Below are 25,257 nucleotides of genomic sequence, written 5' to 3'. Positions count from 1 at the left end.
CTCCACCCGCCTGGTACATTGCAGAGAAACTGGGCACCTTCAGAGCCACTGTGAAGAACCAGCGAACTGAAGATGCACCCACCTCCCATGGAAAAGAAGTGGAAGGGAAAGGAGAGCCCACTTAAGATATGTAAGTTCGAGGGGCAGACGGAGAGTGGAAGTTCCCAGGAGAGCACAGAAGGAGGTTGCAGGCGAAGGGTCCCTAAACCGGCTCTTACCGTCTGTGGGAGACGCCATCTTCCAACCCATGTCACGTGACGTGGCCAACCGTCGGCGGGAAAGCAAGGATCCATAAACCACGCCCCCAAAGAGAAACCCTATCCCCAACACACGGCCTGGTCTAGTTTCCCCGCCCCATAGGGCAATGTTTCCACGGCTCAGCCCCCAGTGCTAGCCATACCCCCTCGCGCCGTGGGTGAGGCGGAGCTACTGCAAAATTCTTGCAGGACCTTATTTACTTTCTTCAGTGGGTGGGGCCGCGGTTGTGCCTGTGGCCAATCCCGGTTCTGGGTTCGGGGGCGGTTTCCCCGTGTGCTCAATATAGAGTACCCAAGTCAGGGGCGTCTTCCCTACCTCCGCCAACAGAATTTGTTGAGGTGGAGGGGGGCGGCGAGAGCTCTATCACTTCTGACCAATCGCATACCACCAGGTCTGGGACTGAGGGTGCGGAGTCAGGTGTTAGGACGAGTGATTGGCTAGGGGAAATTGTCCTTTCCACCAATGAGGAGGTGCGGCAGGATGGAGGGGCGAGGCCTGGCAGCAGTAGTGCTTGTGGACAGACTCAGACTGTAGAGGTGTGGGGGGCTGAGAAGAGGCAACCGAGAGCCATGGCGGCGGTGGCGGCGGTGGCGGCGGCGGCGGCAATGCGGGCCCGGATCCTGCAGGCGAGTGAGGGTGGCGCCAAGGGGTCGCGAAACTAGAAATTCGGTCCTTTCCGTCCGCTCTCTGAGCCAGCCCCTTCATGGCTGACCCTCCTGTGCCCATCGGACCAGTGCGGCCCTGTCCCACACCTTACTCAGTATCCGCCTTCGTTGGATCCAGCCCTGGACTATATCACCCCTCTCCCTTTTATTCTTGAGACTCCCTCTTTCTGGCTCTGGTCCACTCTCCTCCTCCAGCCCTGCCCCGCCCCTGCCGTCACTCTCTTGCCCTCACCTCTATCGGTCTGCCCACCGTCTTTCCCTTTCACCTCTGCACCAGCCACCTCTCTGCCCCAGCCACCTCTCTGCCCCAAAAACTCCCCTTCTGGTCACCTTTCTTAGCATCCTGCCGGGAGCATCCAGATTGTTCCCTTCCCCCACCCTTCCCTTCACTGTCTACAGTCCGAGGTAAAGGCGGAGGTGGGAGGCACACGAGGGGCGAGGGTCAGTGAATGAACTTTGAATCTCCTTCTAGAAGTGTACACTAGGTTTTCCCTCAAAGCAGCCATTTGCTGAGCTATTTTCCCCAGCTATGGCTCTTTGTATTTTCCACAGGCTGTGGGCTGTGCCCTTGCTTGCCAAGACTTTGAGTTTAACTTTCTCTCAGCAAAGTTACAGTGTTTATGTTGGCCGTGAATAAGGACACATAGTTAATGCTACCAGTTTGTTCCAAGCATATGCAAAGGACTAAACATCTCTAAAGCACGTTATAGAAAATGGGAGCCAAGGAAGACAAGAAGTGTAAGTTCCAAGTTCCCACCCCCAAGTCAGCTCCTAGCCTGACTCAACTCTGCCCCTGGGGGTGGGGTGGGGGGATTAGGTCCTCTCTGAAGCCAGCCTAAGGATAGGAGATACAGAAGCTGCATGCCTGAGGCCTGTGATTTACAACTCTGTTCATAGCCTTTCCCCACCCCCACCCCCACCCCTGCCCCGCAACCCCCCGTTGTTCACAGCCTTCCAAGGACTTAGATTATGAGGCAAGATTTACTACAGGCAACATTCTGGAACCTGCAAGAAGCAATTTTGCTTCTCTTACTCATTATATCCAGCCTGGGAACTTCTTCCTCTATATTGCTGGGCTGTTAGATAATATTAGTATTTACCAGGTTTCAGTGAGTTCTACTGCAGAGACCATGCATTTTTAAGATTCTTAGCAGAGTCGGCAAAGATTCCTGTTTAAATATGCTATTTAATGGGACAGTGTGGAGAATGGGTTGGAAGCGTTTGTCAAATGATCTGGCTTTCCTCATATTTCTTGATGTGATCCTAGTTCTGATTTTCTAGGTTTGTTTGTTTGTTTGTTTTTTGTTTTTGTAGTAGAGAAACAAAGTTTCCATCCTATACTTTCCATTACCAACTTCTCAAACTCTTCTACTGAAATTGACTTTTTTCCTTTACCTCCTCTGCCATCACAAGTCATTGAGAGCCTTAAGAAGCTATTTTGTCCTTTGCATCAAGGAAAAGAATCTCCCTTCCCAAGTACTTTATTTTAGAAATAGACACTATTTTCTGATTCATTTTAAGAAACTTCTGAGTTGACCTGGAAAGAACAGAGATAGTAATTCTAAGTCAACTAGGAGTTACTGTAACATGACACTTTGATAAAGAGTAGTCTAGATTCTGGCAGTCAAGATATTATCACTCCCATTTAAAGATAAGAAGACTGGTCTTGAAGTGACTCAATGACTTTCTTCAGTGATGCAGTGGAAAGAGCACAGGCTGCACAATCATACTTGGGTTCTATCCCAGCACCACCACTTCCTAGTTTTAAGAATATCTGTGAAGATTAGAATTAATATAATGAAGTAAGTTACCTGACACTAAAGGTCATCCAAAGTCTCCCAACTAGTAACTAATGCGGCTGAGAATTCAGGCATGTCTTTCTGTGTCAGGCACTGTCCCAAGCTTTGGGAAAGGAGAGATAAGTAAAATATTCACTGAAAACCCCCCTATTGTAATGCAATGATAAGTGCTAAACAGTAAGAGTGCACACAGTACTGTAGGAACCTAGGGAAAGAGCCCCAAATTCCACCTGTGCAATTCAGGAAAAGCTTCCAAAAGGGGTTGATCTGGGTTTAAGTATTGCAAGAGTAGGAGGCCTTTAGGTAGAGGGGAAGAGAGTTCCTGGTAAAGGAAATAGCAAGTATGAAATAAACATCTAGAGAACAAGGAGTTTGGTGTGACTGGACATAGGATAGTTTTTTCAGCAACAGTACTAATGAGTGTGTCTTGGAAAATGAAGAAAAGAAAGGAGATCTAACCTTTCAAAACTATATGATAATGTTTTATTATACCAGATGCAGTGCCTTTTATACCCTCTTGACAGCAGGGAGACTGTGTGCCAATGACAAAATAAAACTAAGTGGCCTAGGGCTTCAATGGTGGCGCAGTGGTTAAGAATCCACCTGTCGGGCTTCCCTGGTGGCGCAGTGGTTGAGAGTCTGCCTGCTGATGCAGGGGACGCGGGTTCGTGCCCCGGTCCGGGAGGATCCCACATGCCGTGAGCCATGGCCACTGGGCCTGTGCGTCCGGAGCCTGTGCTCTGCGACGGGAGAGGCCACAGCAGTGAGAGGCCCGCGTACCGCAAAAAAAAAAAAAAAAGAATCTGCCTGTCAATGCAGGGGACACGGGTTCGATCCCTGGTCCGGGAAGATCCCACATGCTGCAGAGCAACTAAGCTGGTGCACCACAACTACTGAGCCAGCGCTCTAGAGCCCGTGCTCCACAACAAGGGAAGGCACTGCAATGAGAAGCCCATGCACCCGCAACAAAGAGTAACCCCCGCTCGCTGCAACTAGAGAAAGCCCGCATGCAGCAACGAAGACCCAACACAGCCAATAAATAAATATTTTTTTAAAAAAGAAAACAAAAAAAAACTAAGTGACCTAGAATGCTCCAGTTGGCTTATCCGTGCATTTTCTGCCCTGTAAGAGAATTTACATGAAACAAAATTAATATCCAACAATTGCTTGATGTGTGCTCATTCTTTCATTCTGCAGAATATTACTGAGTGCTTACTCTAGTCCAGGAATGGTGCTAGGGGCTTAGCACACAACCATCTAGTGATCTAAGGGAGAGAGACTTAATACTTAAATAAGCTACTATTCCCTAGTGCGATATGAGAAATAGAGGAATTCGGGTGTTTTATGAACTTCATAATCAGGTACTTAGCCTAGACCAGAGATTGAGACTTAAAAACTTCCAACTCTGCTACTGCCCCTCTCACTCACAGGAGTTAATCTTGTTTTTTCTACTTCAGAGGAAACAAAAACCATTAGATGAGAATGTCCTCAACTTCCTGCTAGCAAGCCTACAGAACTGACCTGTACCTGTACCTGTACCCAAAGTGATAGGGAGCTAAGGAATAGACGTGAGCCAAGCAAATGGGATGAAACAATTCCAGGCAAGAGGGAGCAGCATGTGCAAGGGCAATGAGAGCACAAAACATGTTCTGAACAGCTGGAGCATAGAGAGAGCAAGGAGGAAAGCAACAAGCTAGGAAACTAGAGAAGTAAAGATACTATGTAGAGTCTTCTAAGCAACATCAAGGTGAGTCTTTATCCCAAGGACAATGGAAAGCCATTGGTAGGTTTTAAACAAAGGAGTGATCTAACCAGGTTTGTGTTTTAGAAAGACCCTCTGGCTATGGAGTGGAAACTAGATTCAGAAGGTTTAAGAATGGAGGCTGGGAGACCTGTTAGGAAACCATTGTTGAAGTCCAGGTGAGAGACAATGATGGTATAGACTTCAGTGAGGGTAGGAGGGGTGGAGAGAAGGGGGTGCATTTCAAAGACTTCTGGGAGGACAGATTGCCAGGACTTGTTTGACTCACTGAGGAGAGAGAGGGAGGAGTTGGGGTGACATTCAAGTTTCTGGCTGGGCAGCTAGGTGGATAGTAGCCCCATTTACTGAAAGGTGGGCTATAGGAAACAGAGCCGGTTGGTGGAAGGAAGATGAGGTCAGCTTTTTCAACATGTACCTAAATAACATCCAAGTAGAGATGTGGTGAAGACAGTTATGTAGGTATTACCTGAAGAGGAAGATTCTGGTGAGGAATTACAGTTTTGGGCATCACCAGGATCTAGATAATTAAGCCACTGGAGTTGATGAAATCACCCAAGGAGAGTTCAGGAACTCCTTGTTCAGGAACTCAACCATTAGAGGCCAGGTATAGGAGACTGAACCAGCATAGAAGGCATAGAAAAAGTGGCCCAAGAAATAGAAAAGATACCAGGGCATCACAGAATACAAGTGGAGAGGGGATTCAGAAGAGGGCATGATTAAATAACTCTCCACCTCTGCTGAGAGGTCAAGTACAAGAAGGACTTGGAAGAGTCCATGGTATGGAGGAAGTCACTCGTGTTCAATCAGAAAGCTTGGAGATGATTGAAGAGTTAGTGGGAGATGAGGAGGTAATTGGTATAGAGAACTCTGGCTATTGGATGGAGAGAGGTTTAAGGTACAGGAAAGAAAGGATCATTGATGGAGGTGTCCGAGGCAGGAGGAACAGTTCAGAGCACAGGTGCAGAGATTAGCCTTAGATTACAGGACAGACACCTCTTCAGTCAGTCCACCTCTGTGCACCTCTGTCTCCCAGTCACTCTGTCCCTGTGAACCTTGGTAGCTACCTTCTCCACTATAAGAGGAAGAAAGGAAAAAATGATGGGTATTGGTCAGTTTTGTAGGCTTACTGGTAAGAAGTTGAGGAAGTTCCCATCTGATGGTTTCTGTTTCCGCTGAAGTAGAAAAAATAAGATCAGCTCTTTTTTTTTAATTAAAAAAATTTTAATTGAAATATAGTTGATTTATAATGTTGTACCAATCTCTGCTGTACAGCAAAGTGACTCAGTAATACACATATAGACATTCTTTTTTTCATATTCTTTTCCATTATGGTTTATCACAGGATATTGAATATAGTGCCCTGTGCTATACAGTAGGACCTTGTTGTTTAGCCATCCTATATGTAATAGTTTACATCTGCAAGATCAGCTCTTAAGAGTGAGAAAGAAAGGAACAGAGTTGAAAATTTTAAGAGAATTGTTAAGTTTTGAAATAGCAAGGAGTGTGAGCAAATAAGTATTTATAGTAATAACAACATGTAATGAGCACCAACTACTTGCTAGCTATTTTTCATACCTGGACAAGCTTGATCTCAGTAACTCTGTAAAGTAGGTAAACAAGATTCAGTGCCTGCCCTCGTGGAATTTATAGTCTTTGGGGTAACAAACAAGTAACTAGGTCATTACAACACAGACAGATAACCTCTTAAGGGAAATATTGGCTGCTATGGAGTACAAAAAAGGACAGCTAACCAAGTCTGGGGTGGGGGACAGTCAGGCAATATAAGCTGCCCAGTGGACCTTTCTTTCGTTCAGTAGATATTTACTGAACACCTACTGTGTAGCAGGTACTGTGTTGGTATTCGGAACGTGACTATAAGTAAGACATGGTGGTCTCCAGGAGAGTGTTGATGGTTTGAAATAGCTTTTGTGGGGACTGGGAGAGGAAGCAGACCAGGCATTTGGAAGGACTGTCTGCTGGCCCAAAGGACCAGCACCCTTTCCTCTAGACAGTGCTGCAGGCACACAAACAAATTCTTGTACTTTATGCAGCCCTAAACTCTTTGGTTAACATGATTTCTCTTCAGACAAGGTAATAGATTATTAGATTGCAGCTTCCTTTTACAACCCAGTCTTGACTATTTTAGTTTGCTCACTTTGATTAGACTTCAGTATTTCTTATATCAACTTGCATAGCATATATACAAACTATTTTCTTTTAGAGAGTGACTTTATTGTAACTGATCCCCCCGACCCCTGCCATTTCCTGATTAAATCCTATTACCTGTATAACACATTCTTTTCCTATTAGGTACATGTGGCTTTTTTTTTTTTTTTAATTTATTTTTGGCTGTGTTGGATCCTTGTTGCTGTGCGCCAACTTTCTCTAGTTGTGGCGAACGGGGTCTACTTTTTGTTGCGGTGCGCGGGCTTCTCATTGCAATGTCTTCTCTTGTTGCGGAGCGCGGGCTCTAGGCGCGCAGGCTTCAGTAGTTGCGGCACGTGCGCTCAGTAGTTGTGGCTTGCGAGCTCTAGAGCACAGGCTCAGTAGTTGTGGCACACGGGCTTAGTTACTTCACAGCATGTAGGATCTTCCCAGACCAGGGCTCAAACCTGTGTCCCCTGCATTGATAGGCAGATTCTTAACCACTGCGCCACCAGGGAAGCCCACATGTGGCATTTTAAAAAACAGCTTTATTGAAATAAAATTGACCTAAAATAAACTGTACATATTTTAAAGTGTATAATTTTTTTTATTTGTTTATTTTTGGCTGTGTTGGGTCTTCGTTGTTGTGCATGGGCTTTCTCTAGTTGCAGCAAGCGGGGGCTACTCTTTGTTGCGGTGTGTGGGCTTGTCATTGGAGTGGCTTCTCTTGTTGCGGAGCACGGGCTCTAGGCGTGCAGGCTTCAGTAGTTGTGGCATTCAGGCTCAGTAGTTGTGGCTCGTGGGCTCTAGGGTGCAGGCTCAGTAGTTGTGGTGCACGGGCTTAGTTGCTCCACAGCATGTGGGGTCTTCCCGGGGTAGGGATTGAACTCATGTCCTCTGCATTGGCAGGCGGATTCTTAACCACCGCGCCACCAGGGAAGCCCTAAAGTGTATAATTTGATGTTTTAATATTTGTATACACCTGTGAAGACGTCACAATCAAGATAGTGAACACATTGCCCCAAAACGTTTCTCTCTTACCCCCTTCCTCTTTTCCTCCTCCGTCATCTCTAGGTAACCACTCATCTGCTTTCTGACATTACCTTTTACATTTTCTAGTTTTATATAAATGGAATCATACCGTATATACTCTTTTTAAGTCTTAACTTCTTTCACTCAGTATAATTACTATAGTTATCCATGTTGCATATGTCAATAGTCGACTCCTTTTTATTGCTGAGTAGTAGTCCGACATGGATATACCATACTAGTTTCCCTATTCACCCATCCAATTGTGGACATTTGCTTTGTTCCCAAATTTTAGGCTGTTACCAATAAATTTACCATGAACATTCATGTTTTAAGTATTTGTGTGGGCATATTATACATACATTTGACACTTGGTTATATACTATCTTATATTCAACACCTATTGTGTTAGAGAGCATCCTAAGTGTTATCTTATTTTTAGATTTATGGTGACTACATGTACCAGGCCAAAAATTAGAAAAATATGGTCTAATGACAAAAAAAATATTTTTTTAACCAGGACTGTCCTGGAAATTGAGCACATGATCATTGTGGTGTATTGTTCTCTCATGGTTTGCTGTGTCTCATAGTCTCACAACTTTTCTCTTTACAAAGCCTGTATGAGCCTTGAGAGCAAACGCCAAGTCCTTTTTCATATACCCACAGTAACTAGTATAATGTTAAGCATATAGTAGCCATTCACTAAATTTTTAATAATTTTCTGCTCTCATTTATCAAAATAACCATTCTTTTACCCCCCAGGTTTCTTCCAAGGTGAACTCCAGTTGGCACCCAGCATCCTCCTTCTCTTCATCTTCAGTGGTGAGTTTATTTGGTAATAAAGGCTGACTTCTGAGAAGGAATCCAGTATAATTTGGGGGTATTCCCATTTATCTTCTTTACATAATTATGATCAGAGTTTATCTGAAATTTTGTATCTTGGTTTTCTTATCTCATATTGTGTCTACTGTGTTGTAAGCATTTACAATATCGCACGGTGGTCTTTATGATTATGATTTTTAATGGCTATATAATATTCTATCAAGTAGATATAGCCTGAATTAACTAATAATTTTTCCAGATAACATTTAGACTTATTCTATTTTTCAGTATTATAAAACAAACATTTATTTATGTAGTTTTCTTCTTTCCCTTCTGAATTAGGATTACTGTGTCAAAAGATACATTTTCTTGGCTTCTAGAGGTTTTCTTGAGGCTGCCAGAAAGGTTGTCTTCTTTACAACCTTTAGAGTTGTTTTTACAGACCTACTGTCTATCAGCCATTTGCAGTAACGAAACCTGATATATAAGGACTGGTGCTCAAAATCCTGTTTATATAGAAGCATGCACATACTGTAACATAGTAATCTTTCACCTTTTTTGGCCCACAGACCACTTTGAAAATTTAATGAAAACAAGCTACTTCTCAGAAAAACTACACAGATAGAAATGTCTTTTAAAATCTTTTGATCCTAAAGGTAATGCATGCTCATGGTAATGTGACAGAAAGTCACCTGGGCCAAGACGTCCTAATAGCTAATCTTTGTTAACACAGAGTCTACTGCTTTTTTAGTATAAGCTTCTCAGTGGCATATATTTACTCGTGAAGTTCCACTGTGTGATTGGCAGGGAATTTCCCATTTACAGAGAGATCACAGTATTGAGAGGCTCTGCCCCATATTAATAAGCACTATAGACAAGTATATTGTATCTCTCTTTCCTAGTGCTAACATTTCTAGAGGGCAGGAAATTCAGTTATCAACCCCAATTCCTTTTCTCTTTGTGAAAGAGAGAAGTAAAGCAACTAACTAATACAAAGTTTTGTGGTGTTTTTTGTTTTTTTTCCCCAGCCATCTGTAAAGCTTTTCATTGATGGGAAATTTATTGAATCCAAAAGTGACAAATGGATGGACATCCACAACCCCGTAAGCAAAGCTGCTTTGGGACTTAAATTTAACTAGCCTAGAATTCTGGGAACATGGTGGGAAAATAGGGACCAGGTTGTCTATTGTGAAGCACATGGCGCTGCCCCTGCGACTATATGAAAAATGAAGAAGGTGGGGCAGGGACAAAGGATGATGTGCTGCTTTTTTAAAAAAAAAAAAAAGATTTATTTATTATTTGTTTATTTATTTTATTTATTTTTGGCTGCATCAGGTCTTAGTTGCAGCACACGGGATCTTCGTTGAGGCATGTGGGATCCTTGTTGCAGCGTGCGGGCTTCTCTCTAGTTATGGCTCACAGGCTCCAGGGCACGTGGGCTCTGTAATTGTGGTGTGCGGGTTCCAGAGCACATGGGCTCTGTAGTTTGTGGTGCGCAGGCTCTCTAGTTGAGGGGCGCGAGCTCAGTAGTTGCGGCACGCGGGCCTAGTTGCCCCGCCGCACGTGGGATCTTAGTTCCCTGACCAGGGATCGAACCTGTGCCCCCTGCATTGTAAGGCAGTTTTTTTTTTTAATTTATTTAATTTATTTAGTTTTGGCTGCGTTGAGTCTTTGTTGCTGCATGCGGCCTTTCTCTAGTTGAGGCAAGCGGGGGCTACTCTTTGTTGCTGTGCGCGGGCTTCTCATTGCAGTGGTTTCTCTTGTCACGGAGCACAGGCTCTAGGCGCGCAGGCTTCGGTAGTTGTGGCACGTGGGCTCAGTAGTTGTGGCTCACAGGCTCTAGAGTGCAGGCTCAGTGGTTGTGGTGCATGGGCTTCGTTGCTCTGCAGCACGTGGGATCTTCCCAGACCAGGGATCGAGCCTGTCCCCTCTGCAATGGCAGGCAGATTCTTAACCACTGCACCACCAGGCAAGCCCTAAGGCAGATTCTTTACCACTGGACCACCAGAGAAGTCCCTGATGTGCTGCTTTCTCCATCAGGCCACCAATGAGGTCATTGGTCGGGTCCCTCAAGCCACCAAGGCTGAAATGGATGCAGCAGTTTCTTCCTGCAAACGTGCTTTTCCCGCATGGGCAGACACTTCAATATTAAGCCGTCAGCAGGTCCTGCTCCGCTATCAACAACTCATTAAAGAAAACTTGGTAAGAAATCTGAATGGTATAATTTTCCAAACTGTTGCCTAGGGGATACTTGTCACTTTCCTAGAGGCACTTTTAGCTGCTCTCCCTAACTGTACAATACAGAGAGACATAGATCATGGCTCTCTCCCTCATAGTACTTCTCCCTGACTTTTATTCTTTTTTGGCTGCCTGAGAACTAACAGGAGGCACATCCTTGCGTTGGTTTCTATATGTGTGTTTTCTCTCTAGAAAGAAATTGCCAGGTTAATCACGCTGGAACAAGGGAAGACCCTAGCGGATGCCGAAGGAGATGTATTTCGAGGCCTTCGTAAGCAGGGATTCCTCATGGGGAGTTCAGGGACATTGGGAAGAAGCAAAGGAAAATGAGAGGCAAAGACCCCAGATGGGGGATTGCTTCTTCCTTTATGTAGATTTTGCTATCCCATGATATCTTTTTTAATACTTATGGGAAATGACAGTACTCAGGTATCTGTGGGATTGGTTTACTTCATTCATTATTTTACTCAAATGATCTTCCAAATGGTATATGTATTGCACTTTCTTTTTCCCATTCAGATAATCTCACTTTACGCAACCCCTTCACATGGCAAGTCAGTGTTTCTTCCCTCTGTCGTTGGTCTTGCCACTCAGGGCTGACTAGAGCATGACAAAACTAAATAGTGCATAGTGTGGAGAGTTGGTGGCCCGACTGCTCCTTCTCTATTCCAGAGGTGGTTGAGCATGCCTGCAGTGTGACATCCCTCATGCTGGGAGAGACCATGCCATCCATCACCAAAGACATGGACCTTTATTCCTACCGTCTGCCTCTGGGGGTGTGTGCAGGCATTGCTCCATTCAATTTTCCTGCCATGATCCCCCTTTGGATGTTTCCCATGGCCATGGTATGTGGAAATACCTTCCTAATGAAACCATCAGAGCGAGTCCCTGGAGCAACTATACTTCTTGCCAAGTTGCTTCAGGACTCTGGTGCCCCTGACGGAACACTGAATGTCATCCATGGACAACATGAAGGTAACTGCCCCTCTCTACATGGCACTTAATCTGGATACCAAAAAATCAAGGTGTTGAGTCAGTGATGGGGTGTTTTAGGATGAAGAACCTAGGGATGAAGGGATTTACTAGTAGTAACCTCCATGTTTGAAGATAATGTTTGTTGATTGTTTTGCCACCTCTGTGCTAAGGTAACTAACTGGGGAGTAGCGGTGCTTCTTGCTCTACAGAATACATTAGGACAAAGAAATATGGTTAGGGCAAGATACAGATGAGATTAAAGAGAAGTTTCATTTCAATATTGAGAGAATTTATAAGGTTATTTAAGTCAGACTTTATAGATCTCAGAGGCACTGAAGTCCTTCTGATTCATATAATAATAGCTAACACTTGAAAAGTGCTTCTGTGTTTCAAGCGCTGTTCCTAATGCCTTCTATATATTTGTTCCTAATGCCTTCTATATATTATCTCATTTAGTCTTTACAACAGCCCTTTGAGGTAGGTACTATTATTTTCCCATTTTACAGATAAGAAAATTGAGGTATAATGAAATTAAGTGATTTGCTCAAAGTCACGTTGCTAGAAACTGTCAAAGTCGGGATGTGTATACTTAAGAAGGGTGACCCTGGTTTTTACTTTTAAACACTATGCTCTATTGCCTCTCGCATGAGGGCACAGTAGTATCTGAGAGTCCCAGTATAAGTGACAGTTGAGGAAATATCACATTCGTAAAGGACAAAAGGAAGAGTTGAGTATTGAAAGGCTATTATTTTGGAGGAAAATAGGAGTTGTAGCCTTCAGAGTTAGATTAAAAGTAGAAATTCTGGACTAGCAAGTGGGAAAAATAATGAAAGAGAAGAGGTTAAATAAGATTTGTAGTTTAAAGAATTTAAGAGAGGGACTTCCCTGGCAGTCCAGTGGTTAAGACTTCTCGCTTCCACTGCAGGGGACGCAGGTTAGATCCCTGGTCGGGGAATTAAAATCCCACTAGCGGTGGAGCGTGGCCAAAAAAAAAAAAAAAGAATTTAAGAGAACAAGGACAGAACTCCAAAATGGGAATCCAGGGTAGAAAAACAAAAGTATGAAAACTTCTCATTCATAACAGTGAGAAAGGGAGAAATTTGCTTTGCTGAGAATCCCACAGCCCTTTTTTCCTTTGTGGTAATCATTTATTTTCTTCTTAAAGCTGTAAACTTTATTTGTGATCATCCTGATATCAAAGCAATCAGCTTTGTGGGATCCAACCAGGCAGGAGAGTACATCTTTGAGAGAGGGTCAAGACATGGCAAGAGAGTTCAAGCCAATATGGTAACTTCTTATTCCTTTTTCCCCCAAATTCTGTTATATGTATTAAAATTACCTAGAAAAAGCCCCTCAGCAGAGGGGCCACTCATCCCACTCTAATGCCAGTGTTTCTTTATTCACAATTCATCCTGGTTGTCTTCCCTTTAACCACGAACAGTGTGATGAGTTTTATTCTCTGTCACTTTAATTACCTTTTATCTTAACCAGGTAATCTTGGTGATAAAGTCACATTTCTCCTTAAGAATGATATTCAAATTCTTTGGGCTTCAGCAGTAACTGCCAAGTTCTGCTTCTGGCCCTGTTTCTTCCTTCATACCATTCTTCCAGCTAGACCCCATCCTTCCTGCCTTTAAGGCGTATCCTAACTACTAATGTCAAAGATATGATCTTCCCTAAGAGCCCAGACTATTTAAGGCTCTGGAAAGAGCCAGATATCCCTGTATGATATATGAGTGTGGTTTACTTGGCTGCATAGTTTTGCTGTTCCTTAGTGACTAGCTCCTCGCCAAATACTTGGCAATTCTTTGATACTAAATATAATGTCCAGTTGCTACTTTCTTACCCTTCCACTAATGTTGCAAAAAGGGTAGCCACCTATGTACAGGCTTGGAGACTGTTCATGATATGCCCATTTGTTTCTTTTCATGGCTGGATGTGTTTTGGCCAATTTGATTTATGCCCCTCCCAGTTCACTACATATTTCTTGAATGTATTCTGTGTCTAACATTATACTATGTGTAATGGGATACAGTTAAGTAGCAGACAAGGTATCTATTTATGTACTCAACTATAGCTGTACATGGAAACATGTGGAAATGACCATATGTCAGTCCCACATAGACGTTTATGAGGCTGTGTATCTAGAAGCAAGCCAATTGGGGGAATTTCTTTCTGGAAATTGTGTATCAGGAGGCCTACCTCCTATTTTGCCTTTCAGCTGGCTACTGGCAGCTCTATGTTTACATTGCTCTTCATATAACTGGAACCTCTGACAAACAACAGATTCTTTCCTAGCTAACTTAGGAAAGAGAAGGGAGTTCTCCTTGGCTCCTGGATGCAGTGTTTAGCCTGTCAATTTGACCAAACGTGATTGAGGCAGTGTTTTGTTTTTGTGGAGGGGCGTTTGATAATGGTTTTGATCTAAATAAACACCTATCAGCTTTTCAGCTGAGGAAGTGAAGCAAAATTAACCTGGAGACTTACTCAGTGTTACCAGTACTTCAGCAATATCAAAATGATAATAAGTCTATTTTCAAAGCAACACAGGATAAATTCTTGAGTCCTTTCCTTAAATTCTCATCTGAAATCTCAGGTTCTTTCATTTCTTAGCCAAATTGTATTTTGCCAAGGAAGATTCATGTACTTTCTGTATTTCCTTAGGGAGCCAAAAACCATGGGGTAGTCATGCCAGATGCCAATAAGGAAAATACTCTGAACCAGCTCGTTGGGGCAGCATTTGGAGCCGCTGGTCAGCGCTGCATGGCTCTTTCAACAGCGATCCTTGTGGGAGAAGCTAAGAAGTGGCTGCCAGAGCTGGTAGAGCGTGCCAAAAAGCTGAGAGTCAATGCAGGTAACCAGTTATCTGCCCGGCTTCTTTAGACTTTGCATCTGTGGCACTAAGCTCTTGATTTTCGCATTGGCCTTGTCCAGTGGGAGCAATCATGTTTATTCTTACCATTGTCTCTCTTTGTACTGTACTACTTGTCATTTGGATTCATCTTTATTTAGCACTCATAATTTATGTTAATGAAGACCTGAAATACTTCTGTGTTATTCTACAGGAGACCAGCCTGGAGCTGATCTTGGCCCTCTGATCACCCCCCAGGCAAAAGAGCGAGTCTGCAATCTGATTGATAGTGGAACAGAGGAAGGAGCTTCCATCCTTCTTGATGGGCGAGATATTAAAGTCAAAGGTTATGAAAATGGGAACTTTGTTGGGCCAACCATCATCTCAAATGTCAAGGTGAACAACTCTGGATTATTTATTTTGCAAATATATAATTTTGCGAAATTAGCTAAAGGCACCTCATTCATCTAATTTATAAATGAAGACATTTAATGACTAGAGACCTCATCTCTTGCCAGAATTACTCAGTTATTTTATCTCAGGTCTGAATGAGTCTCCCCTCCTGACTTCCAACCTCTTTCCACTATACCAGTGGTTGGATAATTTTACATTAAGAGCTAAAGAGTAAATATTTTTGGCTTTGCAGGGACAAATAGTCTCTGTCACAACTACTCGACTCAGCCATTAACATGGTGTGGTTGTATTCCAATAAAACTTTATTTATGGACAATGGAATTTGAATTTCATATAGTTTTAGGTGTCATGATTGATTTTTTTCAACCATTTAAAAATTGTAGAAACCATTCTTTGCTTGTGGGCTGTACAGAAACTGGCAGCAAGCCACTCCAGCTCACAGGCCATTATTTTGCCAGTTCCTATCTTACATTATACTTCTTACTTGTTTAATGTTAAATTCTTCTTCCCTCTCCTTCTTACTGCCTAGCTTATAGCTATTGCAGTGTCTCCATCAATATATCAGCCCCCAATAGTTATTGAATACCTACATCTTCACCAGAAAGTGACAAAAGAAAAAGAATTGGTGTCAATTTTTATTTATCAAAACTGAAAGTTGCTCAGCTAGAATGACAATGACTCCTCAATGACTATATTGAGGAGTTTTTTGAAATTCACATATCCCCACTAATCCTATTATAATCCTGAATAGTCAAGAGCTGAATCTAAGTGTAGTAGAAATTATGAGATTTCTTGCCACAGAGTCATTGAGGAAAAATCCACTTATCAGCAACAAACACAGCTGACCAGCTGCAGTGGTAAAAGATGTTTTCAATGTTTAATGTGACCTGATACCAAAATAAAAATGTACAGACTCATTTGGGAGGCAAAGGAACAAATGAGAATAGATTGTTTATGTTACAGAAAACTTAGCACAGGATTTCTTTAAATAGAAAAATTCTCCTGTGGTGTTTTTAATATATATTTGATTTATTAAAAAAATGAATTTTCAAGTAGTTTTCAGTAAGATAACAATTGGATAAACAAGTAATACAGGCATAAAACAGGAAGCTAGTGATGGGTCATGAGACCTAAAAATACAGTGCTTAAAGAAAAGGAGTGTAGTTATATAGTTACAGCAATAGGAATTTCAAGTTATTTATGATTGGTAGCTTGGAAGATGGAACACAGCAAGAAAGGACTTTTTTTAATAGGTGATTTAAAATGAAAAGAGATTATTACTGACATAAAAGCTGTTCATTAAGCAAGTGGGTAATAAAGTACCAAATAAGCAACAAATACTGACTTCTTTTCTGCTACATCACTCCTGGCAGCCAAATATGACCTGTTACAAAGAGGAGATTTTTGGCCCAGTTCTTGTAGTTCTGGAAACAGACACTTTGGATGAAGCCATCAAGATCGTAAATGACAACCCATATGGAAATGGAACTGCCATCTTCACCACCAATGGAGCCACTGCTCGGAAATATTCCCACCTGGTAGATGTCGGACAGGTTTGTGAACAGAATTCTTATGATATTCTTGTAGCCATTTACTGTTTCCTATGTAAGGGGAGAAGGTAAACAGCGATCAGTCACTGCCCCTCTGATCTCCCTCAGGAATAAAAGCTCATGGGATGCAGGATCGGGTGGAAGGTGGGTAGTTAAAATTGGTCTCTCTGATGCCAAGCATTTGGGCTTCTAAATGGAAAGTTCCTTTGTTTTTCTTAGTATTTGACGTGGATTTGTTCTGCTTTAGGTCGGGGTGAATGTGCCCATTCCAGTGCCTTTGCCAATGTTCTCATTCACTGGCTCTCGAGCTTCCTTCAGGGGAGACACCAATTTCTATGGCAAACAGGTGACTTTAAGTTTAAAAAAAATATTTTTCCTCTAAGAAACTTCCTTGAACATATTCAGGAACAAGTCAGTAGTTCCCTAGAAAAGATATAAAAGTTAACAAAATTTTGCCAATTCCTGAATAACTCAAGGCAACACAGTTTTTAGGAAAGAGCATGAGTAAATCCAAGCCTTTGTATATGTCCTCTCCTCTGCTTGTGACCCTCTCTTCCTGTATCCCCCCTTTCTCCCACCTTTTCATCTGACTGTTAACCCCCAGTTTAAAGTGTGGACTCCTCCAGAAAATCACCTCTGACCACCACCATCCCCTTCAGTGTTGGGCTGGGTATGTCCTCATGTGCTCCCACTGCACACATTGCTCCCGTAATAGTTACTCATTTACTAAAAATTTTATTGAGCACCTTCTGTATATTAAACACTATTCTATAATAAAAATTATATAAATGCAGCACCAAACAAAAAATAAATAAATAGAGCAGATCTGGAACCAAATTACCACTATTATCACATCCTTCAACTGGTGCATATATCCTAAAGCAAGAACAGGCATGGCATGTTCAAACAGCAGAAATGGGCTGGAGCACAGTGAGTGAATAAGGAAGATAGTGGTAAGAGATGAGGTTAGAGAGGTAGGCAGAGGCAAGTCATGTAGTAGGACTACTTAAGCCATGTTAAGAAGCTCTCGTCACACTGTAATTATTATTTACTTATCTGCAGAACGTGGCACAGAGCAAGTACCCAAATACGTGTTGGACAAATGGGCTAGTGAAAGTTCTTTGTAGTCCCACAGAAATACAACCATCTTGGCACCTTCAGTAAAAAATTACTTATTTTCTATACAGGTCTCCCTTTTATAGGTTAATAATAAATTAACAGTGGGATTACACAGCAGGCTATGACCGTGTAGCCAGCTGGTTAAGAAACACTGTTTGGAGGTGGATTATCCAGTTTGTGCATTAGTCACCGCTTTTGTAAAATTGACTAGTTTGATACTATTAAAAATTTATTTCAAGGGAAGCAGAGTAAAACTCTTGCTTAAAATAGTTTGTCAGTTTTGGAGTTTTTTTCCTGCTATGTCTTTGTTTAATTACTGTAAGTTACTCTGGTGAGTGAGGCTTCTTAAAGACTGACCTTATATACAGTTTGAAGTCTTAAATCCTTAGGTACTTAAATTGCTATTTTGCACTATGGAAAGAAGACATAAAAGTATCATTCTTACATAATAAAATGTAAACTTCAGTTGTATCTTATAGTGAAAGTATGTTATAATCTCTAAAGTTGTTTTCACTATATTAACATTGCCCAGATTTTGTCTAATAATTCTAGAAGAGTATTTTAATCAAGCTGGTGTGTTTTTTTCTAACAGTATCCTTCTAGCTTGCTAGTAATTTTATGTGTTAGATCTGCAGTCTATTCTCTTTTACTCAAGCCTATTCTTATAAATAAATACAAGTTTAACAGTTTACCTTGTTCAATTTTTCCATTTAGATGTGCCAGGTAATATGCTAAATGTTTTACATAAATTATCTCATGAGCAATATATTTAATTTTGGTTGCACCTATTCCTCCAGTAGGAACGTGAATAGCATTTCATAGCATCTCCTTCAAAAGTGATTAAAAGAGGAATCATGAAACCCCCGGGCATATATGATAACTCTCTCTTTCTCTCTTTCTTTTTTTCTTTCTTTGTTCTCTTTAGGGCATCCAGTTCTACACTCAGCTAAAAACTGTCACTTCACAGTGGAAAGAAGAAGATGCTTCTCTTTCCTCACCTGCTGTAGTCATGCCTACCATGGGCCGTTAGAAATGAGTTTGTTCTGGACTCAGTCCATCCTGAGTAATTGCCCTTTATTCTTGACCAACTCCAACTGCCAACTTTGCTCAGATCAGATCCCTGGGATTGGAATACTATGTAACTAAAATCTTTCATAGGACCATTATCCCCTGTTAAGTAGTTAATAGGGAGACTCCTAGTGTAATTCTGAAACCAGATTTTCACTTGCTCTTCATAATTTTATTTTTGAGGTCACTGTTCTAACTGTGAAATGCTTCTCTGGAATAAGAGCTTAGACCTGATTTCTAAAAATTTTCCCCTTTTCTGATGACTTGAAGGAAGGGAACATTAGTGTGTGTAAAGACGATCTTCCAAGGAAGAGGATCTCTTGTATGGGGAAATAGGTCAAAAATAATTCACCCTTTGGTTGATCGTCAAACACAGCCCCACATAAATGCCAGTGGGTGAGGCCTCTCTGCGAAGCTTTGCTGAGCCTCTCATTTATCCCACACCACACAAGATATAATCCATCTCTACTTATCCCACAGATGTGACAACTGCTTCTGTCTTTTCTGCTGAATGCCACTTTGTCCTAGTGACTCATGACCACTAATTCTATCATTGTCACTGTTCCTGCTCCTTAAAACCACTTCCCAAGGATACCTCAGTATGCATTGGATAAATCAACTTTTTGTGGTGTGTGCCAAGCGTTAAATTTCAGGGTTTGCTTTAGCAATCAATTAATGCTTCAGTCATTAATTCAGATGCCAACAGGATTTTTTTAGAAAACTATTTCAAAAGTTATATCAGGCCCAGAAAACAAGGGGTATTCCAAACCATGAAAGTGAGCAAGACTCTTTTTTTTTTTTTTTTTTTGATGCTTAACAGGATCTCATGTTTATTGAGAAGTGATTAATGGTAAAGAGAAAGGCAATGCCCTTTCCTCATTGGCTGAATGAGAAACTGAAGAAACATTCACTACATGTTTTACAATATTTTTCTCTTCCAAAATGCATTTCTGTAAACAAGTTTTAACCACTGTTCTTAGCTTTGAGATCAAATTAATGCTGAACTTAATCAGTATAATGTATAAGAACAGAACATTTCTTAGGACTCCTAGTACTTTACTTTGAGTAACAAAGGGTCCGAGAAAATGAACCACCCTTAAAGATACAACCTTGGGTGACACTGTTAAATTCTCCAAGACAAAACTTCTTCCTAAAAATGTTCTTCCCGTTTGGAAGGGAAAAACCAAATTCCTACTTCCTGGGGTGGAGGCTCAAAACCTTCAGACTCAAGTGTTCTCCAAGTATGTGCAAGACTGTTCCCTAAAGTAAGTCTAACCTGATATTACTTGTCAAAATTTTTATATTGTTCTTTCCTCTTGCCTGCATTTCTCATTTGTGATACTTTTTTTTTTTTTGCGGTACGCGGGCCCCTCACTGTTGTGGCCTCTCCCGTTGCGGAACACAGGCTCCGGACGCGCAGGCTCAGCGGCCATGGCTCATGGCGCATGGCGCAGCCGCTACGCGGCATGTGGGATCTTCCTGGACTGGCACGAATCCGTGTCCCCTGCATTGGCAGGCGGACTCTCAACCACTGCGCCACCAGGGAAGCCCTGTGATACTTTTTAATGAAAGAACCCTAATGTAAAGTAATTAACTGGGGCCTAAGAAATTTAAAAGCTTTCCATGTGTGAAGTAGTCAAAGAAATGCTTTGACAGATTCTTCTGCTACCATTAATTCAACTGTCTTTATGCTTTTTGTTTCTTTGCTATAGCTCAGTTTTAAGTCAGAACAGAAATTTATGTGCTAAACAGAATAGATTCTGTCTTTTTGCTCTAGCATGCCAGTTGAATCCTGTCTTTCTGATATGGTCTTCACCCATTGACCTAGGAGAAGGCTTCTCATTTCTGATAGAGTAGTCTCTGGTCCTCAGCCAGATGACATAGGTCATTTATTTTTCTGCTTCCTCATTAGTTACGTAGATAATGCTAACCTATTCCATGGGGGTTATTTAATGAATTAAGGATGGTAAAAACCTTGAAAATGTTTGTGCACTCTGTGGATTTTAGGCTTGTTACTACCACCTGTTGGATAGAACGTCAAAATCTTTAATCACTTAAGGTGATTGAACTTTAATAAAATATATTTATGACCCTCCTGGCGCTTTTTTTTTTTTTGGATTTGCCTGCCTAAAGGTGAGGCAATAGAAATTTATAATTTCATAATAGAATGCCTCTTGTTTTATCTCTTATCACAGCTGACAACTGGTAGTAATATTTAATCCAGTCCAACAACTACAGGCTGGGTTGAATAAAGGGTCATATTGTCTAAATTCCAAGTGGAATTAAATATAATCACAGAGGCTCCTAAGTTTTCCTTACATTTAAGGAAAATTACTTTTTAAGAAATGCTAACTAATCAGAATTGTGCTGCTCTAATTGGAATCAACTCATTTGGCTAGGTACTTGCTACTCAGAAGAGTTTCTAATTTCTTAGATGGAAAAAAATCTGTATAGTTGTGTTCATGCTAGTAGCTGCTAAAAAGTTCAGTATTTTCTTTTTGCTCTGATGTGGCCTCACTGGAAATTTCTCACATTTTACATCGTACTAATTGATTATGTACAACAAATTACAAGTAAAAAACTCTTAAAAAGAAAACCTGGCTTTTTTTGTGTTTTTTTTTTTTTTATGGTACCGTACTTCCTTATAATGCCTTTGTCCGCTAGCTTATAGTGACCCAGACTTCCCACCTCTGTCCAAAGCCAACAGTTACATGGTCACTATGTTTATTCTTACATAAAGGATAGTACATATTTTAACTGGGCTATATATTTCAAAAGGCAATTTATAGGTTTTCCACACTAAAAGAGGCACAAATATGCATTTGCATTAAATATATGCCTTCCCTAGTGTGGATATTGTTTATTAAAATGTCTACAATCTCACACTAATGTTATTACTCATTTCACTGATCCCTGAGATCTCCCGACTGGTAGAGAAAAGAACTGTGACTTAGAGGAAGCTGCATGAGGAAGGAGAACAATTATGTATATTGTTTGGTTAGATTACAGACTCCTTACTATGTCAGACTCTTGTGATCCTTTCTGAATATTGGGTATCACCAGTTCACCAGTAGAGTCTAAGATTGGCACTTGCTGGGTGATGAAGGTTTGATCTTGAAGCTTACTTTCATCCCTACAATAATGACAAAGTAAGACTTGTCAACAACCACACACACGGAACTTGGTTCAGAACAATATACTTGTTTTGTTATTCTCACTCAATTCTAGTATGTATAAGATGTCTACAACCACCATTGTGATGAGGCTCATGTTCATTGCTTTGTCAAGAGAGCTTACCCACACTCCTTTGTTGTTTCATCATCAGGACCAATATAGTCTGGAACTGGAGGTCTAGAACTCTGGCTGTATTTCCTGTAGTGGGTATAAGTTAACAATGAGGCAGTGTCTCCACATGTCCTGTATTTCAACTACACTTTAAAACTGCTAAAGGAAAAATAATAATAAATAAATAAATAAATATAGGACTTCCCTGGTGGCAGAGTGGATAAGAATCCACCTGCCAATGCAGGGGACACGGGTTCAATCCCTGGTCTGGGAAGATCCCACATGCCGCGGAGCAGCGAAGCCCATGGCCACAACTACTGAGCCTGCGCTCTAGAGCCCACGTGCCACAGCTACTGAGCCCACGTGCTGCAACTACTGAAGCCTGTGCTCCGCAACAAGAGGAGTCACTGCAAGGAGAAGCCCATGCACCACAACAAAGAGTAGCCCCCGCTCGCTACAGCTAGAGAAAGCCAGCATGCAGCAACAAAGACCCAACGCAGCCAAAAATAAATAGAAATTTAAAAAATAAATAAATAAATATAAAACTGCTAAAGGGAAATGCTTCAGTTGGATGGGCTTCTTATTTTCAAAAATGAGCTTTCATACACACATAGAGGCAGTATAATATTAGGCAAGTTAATTTAAACTTACATTCTCTTAAAGTTGAGACACGTTGAACTTAAGAAATGGAAATATTTATGAATATAATCATGATGATACTCATAAAATAGCTATTAAGGGCTTCCCTGGTGGCACAGTGGTTAAGAATCAGCCTGCCAACGCAGGGGACACGGGTTCGAGCCCTGGTCCAGGAAGATCCCACGTGCCGCAGAGCAACTAAGCCCGTGTGCCACAGCTACTGAGCCCACGTGCCACAACTACTGAAGCCCTCGCGCCTAGAGCCTGTGCTCCACAACAAGAGAAGCCACCACAGTGAGGGGCCTGCACACTGCAACGAAGAGTAGCCTCTGCTCACCACAACTAGAGAAAGCCCACGCGCAGCAACGAAGACCCAATGCAGGCAAAAAATTAATAATAATAATAATAAACAGCTATTAATGGTGATGGGCAAGGTTGAACCAGAGTACTGACCAAAAGCAAGGCCAAAAAATTCCCTTCCCACAAAAAGAATCTCAAAACACAGGAAAGTTACCAATTTCGATAGACCCAGTATGAAAATTTTTTCTTTGGAAATTCTAGTTTAAGAACAGAAAAATAGGTCCTCTTGCCCTTTGAGATGACTCACATTCTGTCTATTGAGTGTGTATCACCCTGAATAAATCTGCTTTCAATCTAAAAAAGAAACAAAACCAGGAAATCAACATCATTCATTCAATATTCTAATTTGAAAGTGAGATTAACAGAGTTACAAAAAGTATAGTAGGTTGATTTGCCAGCAGATAAAGACATACCCCACTCCTAAAACTTGTCCTCAATTAGGTGCATATGAAAGCAGCATAACCCCATTCAAAATCTGGCTATATTAAATAGTCCAAAAATAATGCATGAAAAAAATGTACCTTAGATACTTCTAGTGCCTGAGATATAGCCAGAGTGATTGTTGATGCACTAAAGAGTGCAGTTTATTGGTTATACTCCTTTGAGTTAGTTCAGTCACAAAGAAAACTATTGTATTGTTGGATTCACAATCATATACAACCAACTGTGAACTCTTACCAACTTCCTAATTACTCCACTTGCCTTGGAAGACCTTGTATCATCTAATTCCTCCCCCGCTGGTTTGAGCTTTCTCATTTCATCATCCTATTCCTATCTTATCTTTTTTTCATCCGACAGGCTTAGGCATCATCCCATTGTGGCCAGTTGAAGTTCACTGATTTGGTGTGAAAGATTTCACCCAAATTCCTTTGTTTATCCAAGTGTTGAAAACAACACAGTGTGGAACTTGAGGCCTGGTACTCTGGCTGTATTTCCTGGGGTACAGAAATATCAACTCACAATGAGACAGACATTCAGTGCCTACAGTCTGGATTCTACCCCTACCTCTTAAATTAAACTCTTTGAAAGTCTACCAGAGATGCAAAAGCCATTTCAAAGCCTCCATCTTCCATTCAGCTTATAATTCTTTAAACTCTTCTCTTTTGGTTGTACTCTTTATTCTCCTGTTTATTTTTTATCTTTTTTTTTTTTTTTTTTTTTTTTTTTTGCGGTACGCGGGCCTCTCACTGTTGTGGCCTCTCCCGTTGCGGAGCACAGGCTCCGGACGCGCAGGCTCAGCGGCCATGGCTCACGGGCCCAGCCGCTCCGCGGCATGTGGGATCTTCCCGGACCGGGACACGAACCCGTGCCCCCTGCATCGGCAGGCGGACTCTCAACCACTGCGCCACCAGGGAAGCCCTCTCCTGTTTATTTTAATTGTGGTTATTCCTAAAGGTTCTAGTCTCAGCCCCTTTATTCCTGTATCTTCATCCACTTTCCTAAACTCAACTACCAATTTTCACTAAACATGCTGAAATCTCCCTTCCTAAACTCTCATGTGTACTCCAATCACTCTTTGCAAATGCCTTAAGTGGTTTTAACTCCAATATGTTGCCACATCTCCAGTTCAGCACTGAAAATACTACTTGTATTTCTTCTGCCTAGAATGTTTTTTCCACCCCATTTTGTTCCTACTTACCTTTAGAGATCAGCTCAAGCTTCTGCTTCCTCAGAGACTTTCCTGATCTCCTCAATTAGGTCAGATTCCCCTAATCTAGGCTCTCTTACCACTGTATACCACTCCTTTGAACCTATGTCATAGCTGTATTTTTTATTTGTGTGATGATTTGAACAATGTTTTTCTTCCATGTAGACCAAAAACTCCCTGAAATCAAGCATGATGTCTTTATTTGCTCAACACTATATCTTCAGTAAATAGTTGGCACTCAGTATGTATATGTTAAATGAATTAACGGATGGATTAAATAAAATTTAAACATTTCCCTCACGCTGGCTTTCCAGATTTTTCATTTGCCTTTCATACCACCATTCCTTCATTTCTTAAGCTAAAAGTCTTAAACATTTACTCCTTTTCTTTATTCCTTTTGTCCTTTATCACCAAGTCCTGTTTCTCCTTCCTTACTTTCTGTTTCTCCCCTTTATTCCGACTGCCCTCACTCTCGCCTAAACCCCTCACTGCTGCGTGCCCAGAGCAGTGCAGCAGCTTCTGTTGGTCCCAACTCTATTTCTGTCCTCCAATCCGTCATACATGTCACTGTGTTACGTTAAGGTCAGCTCAGAGAACAATGACCTGTGAACCCTTCCAGTGAGAGTATGA

The 25,257-nt window shown here is 41.6% G+C and overlaps 3 protein-coding genes across 9 annotated transcripts in view; 1 reads left to right on the top strand and 2 right to left on the bottom strand.

Moving 5' to 3' along the window:
• The window catches only part of LIN52 (lin-52 DREAM MuvB core complex component), a 117,826-nt gene extending 117,283 nt beyond the window's left edge, over positions 1 to 543 (bottom strand). For 2 of the 4 annotated variants that reach the window (XM_089907950.1, XM_089907951.1), the window contains exon 1: positions 219 to 542. In XM_089907950.1, coding sequence (XP_089764076.1) covers positions 219 to 249 — 31 coding nt within the window. In that variant the 5' untranslated portion in view covers positions 250 to 542. Of the gene's footprint in view, positions 1 to 218 lie in introns of all 4 variants that reach the window. The other 2 variants (XM_022576574.3, XM_022576571.3) reach the window with 2 other exon arrangements.
• On the top strand, positions 428 to 24,980 carry ALDH6A1 (aldehyde dehydrogenase 6 family member A1). 4 transcript variants are annotated; one of them, XM_089907943.1, is made up of 12 exons: positions 428 to 884; positions 8,421 to 8,480; positions 9,509 to 9,583; positions 10,521 to 10,682; positions 10,911 to 10,989; positions 11,391 to 11,693; positions 12,859 to 12,980; positions 14,358 to 14,547; positions 14,759 to 14,940; positions 16,332 to 16,515; positions 16,756 to 16,854; positions 18,553 to 24,980. In XM_089907943.1, exons 1-12 carry the CDS (start codon positions 828 to 830, stop codon positions 18,771 to 18,773), a joined length of 1,734 nt encoding a protein of 577 aa, XP_089764069.1. In that variant the 5' UTR covers positions 428 to 827; the 3' UTR covers positions 18,774 to 24,980. The 4 variants fall into 4 exon arrangements, with proteins under 4 accessions (XP_089764069.1, XP_022432286.1, XP_089764067.1 ...); XM_022576578.3 differs by having other exon boundaries at positions 432 to 884; positions 16,332 to 16,511; positions 18,553 to 18,764; XM_089907941.1 differs by lacking the exons at positions 428 to 884; positions 16,756 to 16,854 and having other exon boundaries at positions 7,176 to 8,480; positions 16,332 to 16,511; positions 18,553 to 18,764.
• BBOF1 (basal body orientation factor 1) overlaps positions 20,798 to 25,257 on the bottom strand; it is a 34,850-nt gene continuing 30,390 nt past the window's right edge. The window contains exons 10-11 of the mRNA XM_022576580.3: positions 21,993 to 22,067; positions 20,798 to 21,828 (exon numbers count right to left, since the gene is read on the bottom strand). Of these exons, the coding sequence (XP_022432288.1) occupies positions 21,699 to 21,828; positions 21,993 to 22,067 (205 nt within the window). The 3' untranslated portion in view covers positions 20,798 to 21,698. The remainder of the gene's footprint in view (positions 21,829 to 21,992; positions 22,068 to 25,257) is intronic.

This window comes from Delphinapterus leucas, chromosome 2 (genome assembly GCF_059928025.1).
Source record: "Delphinapterus leucas isolate spDelLeu-1000000601 "Yukka" chromosome 2, BTC_Dleu_Yukka2, whole genome shotgun sequence".
In the NCBI taxonomy this organism is placed as follows: domain Eukaryota; kingdom Metazoa; phylum Chordata; class Mammalia; order Artiodactyla; family Monodontidae; genus Delphinapterus; species Delphinapterus leucas.
Note: the sequence above shows the minus strand (reverse complement) of the source record. Positions and strands in the feature narration are given on the sequence as shown.

What these genes read in the sequence shown, in the direction of transcription:
- ALDH6A1 (XM_089907943.1), top strand. Translation starts at nt 828, where the DNA reads ATGGCGGCGGTGGCGGCGGTGGCGGCGGCGGCGGCAATGCGGGCCCGG. An exon ending in TGCGGGCCCGGATCCTGCAG is followed by an intron (nt 885 to 8,420) that starts GCGAGTGAGGGT and finishes TTTACCCCCCAG; the next exon opens with GTTTCTTCCAAGGTGAACTC. An exon ending in CCAATTTCTATGGCAAACAG is followed by an intron (nt 16,855 to 18,552) that starts GTGACTTTAAGT and finishes TGTTCTCTTTAG; the next exon opens with GGCATCCAGTTCTACACTCA.